The 5,000-nt window shown below is 48.4% G+C and overlaps 3 protein-coding genes across 3 annotated transcripts in view; 2 read left to right on the top strand and 1 right to left on the bottom strand.

The window, feature by feature from the left end:
* The window catches only part of CNA02080 (hypothetical protein), a 1,516-nt gene extending 1,339 nt beyond the window's left edge, over nucleotides 1–177 (top strand). Inside the window, exon 2 of the mRNA XM_567147.2 lies at nucleotides 1–177. This exon is cut by the window's left edge and continues 1,077 nt beyond it. Coding sequence (XP_567147.1) covers nucleotides 1–20 — 20 coding nt within the window. The 3' untranslated portion in view covers nucleotides 21–177.
* Nucleotides 155–3,623, bottom strand: CNA02060 (hypothetical protein). The gene is made up of 11 exons (XM_024656052.1): nucleotides 3,516–3,623; nucleotides 3,233–3,433; nucleotides 2,017–3,174; nucleotides 1,892–1,965; nucleotides 1,778–1,832; nucleotides 1,303–1,713; nucleotides 772–1,250; nucleotides 647–712; nucleotides 468–589; nucleotides 350–417; nucleotides 155–298 (listed from the first exon to the last, which is right to left on the bottom strand). The coding sequence occupies exons 1-11, from the start codon at nucleotides 3,572–3,574 to the stop codon at nucleotides 244–246; spliced, it is 2,748 nt and encodes a 915-aa protein (XP_024514124.1). The 5' UTR covers nucleotides 3,575–3,623; the 3' UTR covers nucleotides 155–243.
* Nucleotides 3,624–3,754: 131 nt separating this feature from the next.
* Nucleotides 3,755–5,000, top strand: part of CNA02055 (hypothetical protein) — a 1,348-nt gene continuing 102 nt past the window's right edge. Inside the window, exons 1-3 of the mRNA XM_024656051.1 lie at nucleotides 3,755–3,954; nucleotides 4,157–4,448; nucleotides 4,534–5,000. The exon at nucleotides 4,534–5,000 is cut by the window's right edge and continues 102 nt beyond it. Of these exons, the coding sequence (XP_024514123.1) occupies nucleotides 3,761–3,954; nucleotides 4,157–4,448; nucleotides 4,534–5,000 (953 nt within the window). The 5' untranslated portion in view covers nucleotides 3,755–3,760. The remainder of the gene's footprint in view (nucleotides 3,955–4,156; nucleotides 4,449–4,533) is intronic.

The raw sequence follows: 5,000 nt of genomic DNA, 5'->3' as shown, positions 1-5,000 counted from the left end.
AGGTAGATGGTACTCAATAATCGACAGAATGAAGAAGCCAAGGCAGGGAAAGGGGTGGTGTAGCTCCTTAGGATTCGAGCATTGCATTCAAATCATTTCATGTTTCTTAGGTGTTGTAAATATATCGCCGTAGTATTACACTGATGCATTGTTTTCATCATATGCATTATTTTCATCATTGGAAATGAACAAGAAGAGCTTCATACGATTCCTGTGTTGGAGGACTTGGATCTCTACTCTATTCTATCTGTCCATCCAGGACATGGCCTCATTATATTCCCATTCACCGCCCCAGAACCTGGAAAAAAGTTTTAACAGCCGAGATTTCAATACAGGGATTTGTACTTACCCTGCCCCTATCAATCCGTTGGCACCCTGCCATCTGGACCTGGGACAAATCATGGCCCAGTCAGGTAACTGATTCAGATCAGCGGCTTGTCTATTTCTCATTAACAAATGGGACTTGCAGGAACTCCAGTGCGAGTAGGAAATAGCCGAGTTGCAAGTTCCAATCCTAATTCATCATTTCCTGCTATGAGCAAGGACAGTGATCCGGAATGGGTAGGATGAGGGTGAAGCGCGATGAAACCTTTTAATAACCAAGCTGAGTTCAATTTACATCGTCAAGAAGAACGGCCATACGTACCTGCGCCTCTATCAGACACTACTTTGTCTTTGCTGATAGCCATAACGCCTTTGGTCGGAAACTGGACTACAGTTGCAATGTCAACTTTGTTTAATTAATGGGGACACAAAATCATCATCTCTCACTTGGGATCTTTCCTTCTGCGGCCATCCACTCTGTATACCGATTGTTCTCCGGTCTGCCAATAACAATGATGCTACCTGGCCCTATCTTTCCTTTCGCCACACGTTCCAATCCTTCTTGGTCGGCAATAATATCGCAATCTGCTTTGTGGTAGACATAGAGATCGTGAGCAATCCGCTTGGCAATGGATAGGTGGTGCGGCTGGGCTTCGCCAGACGATGGGATGATTAGATGGAATGAGGCGGGGGAAGAGAGAATCCGGATCATGGGACCATAGGCTCTCGCAGGGGCCAAGGGACCTAATATGGAGTTGTTGACAGGAGAAAAGCCATACGGACGACATCTGACGTATGTTTGAAAATGTTGAGATGATTGCAAAGATTTTATTTCGATCCGTCGAACGTTCATACCTCGAATATCAAGCGTTTCCGCGGTTTGATTCGACTTCCATTGCCTGGCGTTCACATCCAGACGTGCTAGTCTAGACAACAGCATGAGCGGAATGATCTCTGCGTCGATGTGGCCACACTAACCTTCCAGGGGTATCCAGCTCCACAATGCGTATACCAGCTCTTCCACCGCATTCTTGTGGGTTAGCCGTGGTAAGGGTGTAACCCTTTTTACGTTGCTCGTCCCAGCTTTGACGAGGTGGAAGCTTTTGAATGAAGTCGACAACGTCTGATGAGCTGAGAACATCGTCCCACCAGTGTCCTCTTTTTGGAATCTCCAACACCTTAATAAAACTGTCCTTTTCACCTGCCCACGAAGATACTAATGCGGCATGAGCACGAGAGTGCCGTGGAGGTACGTTATCGTCATCTGCCCCATGTATCGCAAGGATGGGGATATCAGAAAGGTTGGAAGAATGGAGGTCATTGTGATAAGGAGCAAGAGAAGAGTGCAAAATACCCATCAGCGCCGGGTCAGCATAGCGATTCGAAGTGCTAGTTCAATCAAGATGATCAGCTTTGATCATCCCCTTGACGGAACCTATTTTTTATAGCTCACTAATCTGTGTACGGAACGTAGTGTTGAATAGTGAGCCACCCAGAGGCTGCCACAACTGTACAAGTCCGCATTCAGCGTTATTTGATGTGAATATTAAGCTGACTTTTTGCGTACCTCCAACAACTCGATCGGGATATCTAGCTGCAAGATGCCATGCGCCTTGTCCTCCATTCGAATGGCCGATGATCCTGATCAATCGGTATGAGCAAATGGTCAACTTTAGTGATATCTAAACTGACACAGTTTTATCTGACAATGCTATACCGGCTTTCCTGAGTAGAACCTCCACAGCCGCCCTAGCCGCCCAAGCATCCTCCATGCTTCCTCCGTGCCAATCCTCACCCCATTCATTCTTACCTATAGGTAGTACCGCCCATACACCTGGTACTTCTGGCATCCTCTCACCCCATTCGGAATTTTTGACATCTACTCCGGCCCCATGAAGAGCTAATATGACAGGTTTCTCTTCATCGTGTCGAACAGAATGCTTGGGAGGAACGATCATGGCAGAGGATACATGAGCAGGAAGGTGGTTGAGATGACTGTCGGTAATAAGCGAAGGAGAGGCGCAAGTTATCCAAAAGTGCGGATTGTTCGTGGTCAGATTATGACTGTCATAAGTGACATGATGAAGTGGAAATGACCACTGAAGAACCCGGGTTTGTCCTCCACTTTGAAAGTCTATAGAGATGCTTAGAGTTCGAGCTTCTAGAGATAGGGGGGTCTGTTGTCTGATCCGCATCGGGATAAGTCGTGTCTGCCCAGGGACTATACTGATGTTTGAGACGATTTCGACGGCGAGCACGCGCTCGAGAGGTTCGGCATCCCTCGACTTGTAAATGACTTTTGCGCTGTTAACATCTATGACGGTTGTCTCCAAAGCACCTTCAGGTACTCGTACCCCAACAGATGCCCATTCTCCCATCAGCCATCCCGATAACACGCTGGGAAAAGTTCCCATTTCCTCTGGAAGCTGGGTGACATGTTTTTCTGTGTCATGCACCATATTGACTGATGACATCTTGATGATTGGCGGATTACCGGGCCCAGGATCACCAAACTGGCGTATGTCATACACTGCTCTCGCAAGCATAATGTACACCCCTGGCTCGAGGAGAAGCGAGCGCTCGAATCTGACGGCTGCAGGTTTGATAGTGCTGTCTAGGCCAGGTGCCGGGCCGCCGAAACCATAGCTATTGCCCTGATACCACCTAACAGGACCAGAAGTATGAGGGTCCGCACCTTGTCGAACAAGAGCAAACTCGGAAAGTTGGAGCATGTTGATAAGGACAGGTGTGAGACGTTTGTGACCGGATTTGGGAATGGTCAATCGAGTCCGGAGCAGCACCATGTACTGAAGAGCTGACCATCCGTGATCGGATCGCAGCTGATCCCAGCTACGCGAAGATTGAATAAGCGCTGGCACAAACCCAAAATGTACAATTCGACACTTACTTGACATTCGGATAACTGATTTCTAGCCAATCTCCCTTGGCTTCAAATCTGGACCATGACACTCGTCCGCCGTTCCCAAGTTCACTGGGCCAAGTCTCCTCTGGGCTATATGGCCTGTGAGCAAACTCTATATCCGGATCAGCTGATGAGGTAGAGTACGCCGCTAATGGTGAGCCTAGGAAGGGGAGCTCTCTCGTTCCACTGTTGATGATATGTCAGTGGTGAGACGGGTGGGGAGGATTAGGGGAGCCGTATGGTCTGTATGAGAGTGAGTGTGGCTTGCCTTGGGAAGGGGCCGATTGCTTCCCACGTGGGAGTGATAATGATCTCTCTGAAGCGCATTACGGGGCTGTTCTCATTACTGCTAAATTGATGTACACGCTGGTTTGTATATATCGTTTTGCTCGTCTTATCTTATTATGGTGTGGTTATCGCTTGACACAGGCGGCGATGGCCGAACAGGATCATCGTCGAAGAAGCCTCCTCCATCATTCGTTGCCTTGTTATTCTTTTTCTCTTCCCCACTACATGTCCCAAATGCCTCGTCCCCCGAAGCGCCCCCCTGCGGCCAGGTCAACACAGCAGCAGTACCCATCTACTGCGTACATCCACTCTTACGAGGCATCTCTGACGTGCCCAGAGTCCAGCTCACAGACAGAAACAGGAGGATTGATCAGGTATGCGGGCGAGGTGCAGGGTGATTATGAGATCTGGGCAGACAGGTGGGTTACTAGTTTTCCGAGGAATGGATGATAGTTTGATGTCTATATGCGCAAATGACATTGTGAAACTGCGCTATACAATTGCTCGGATATCGTATCTGATCCATTGATATGTCGGTCATGCGAATGTATCTCATCTCAGTCTTCAGCTGGTCATCTATGTATGGCCTTTTAGTATGATTACTTGCTGACGTCTCTCAAGACATGATATAATACATCTTTTGCCCTCACTGCCAAACACAACTTCCCTAGTTTCCCCGCCTTCGCCTACCCTGTCCTCATCCTCGTCGTCATGGTCACTTCCTTCTGATACTGAAGAAATCTGGTACCTGTCTGATCCAGAGGAGATTGAGGTTTACAAAAATGAAAAGAAGAAAAAGTGGATGGAGGCTTTGAGGCAGGAGAGGTTGAGGGAGAGGGAAAGAGAGGATCTGGAGGCTGGGAAGGTCGAAAAGGCTGGGCATGTAGATGGGAGATGGGATCCTGACGAAGAGGTGCGTGATTGACGACGAAATCCCAAAAAATAATACCCCATGATATATTATTATTCTAACAAGACCAATCTTTTCACATTTGCAGCCTCCGACTCAGATCCGCACACTCATGTCACATACTGCAACCTCCATTTTTTCTTCTCCGAATCCTTCCCTTCTCGAGATGCGCATTCTCACCCACCATTCTACCGACGAGCGCTTTGCGTTTCTAAGGGGCAGGTGGAGGAATGCATGGGAAAAGGTAAAAGGGAATATTAAAGGGGAGAAGGAGAATAAGAGAAGGTTAGAAGAGAAGGAGAGAGGTCTAGGAGGGTTGGGGGGATATGAAAGTGATAGTGAAGAAAGTGGAGAGGAGGAAGAGCCATCTATTCCGCCAGAAGACGACGGTATCCCGCCGCCGCCACCAGACGTAGACGATACAGTACCACCACCGCCACCGCTACCTGTGGAAGAGAGCGAGTCAGGAACCTTTCCTCCTCCCCAACCGCAGCCTTCTACGGAAGAAGATCAAGAAGAGGAGAAAAAGCGGCAGCGGAGATTAAGGGTCGAAGA

This window comes from Cryptococcus neoformans, chromosome 1 (assembly GCF_000091045.1).
Source record: "Cryptococcus neoformans var. neoformans JEC21 chromosome 1, complete sequence".
Classification (NCBI taxonomy): Eukaryota; Fungi; Basidiomycota; class Tremellomycetes; order Tremellales; family Cryptococcaceae; genus Cryptococcus; species Cryptococcus deneoformans.
The sequence above is the reverse complement of the archived record's forward strand: the minus strand, read 5'-3'. Positions and strand labels throughout refer to the sequence as shown.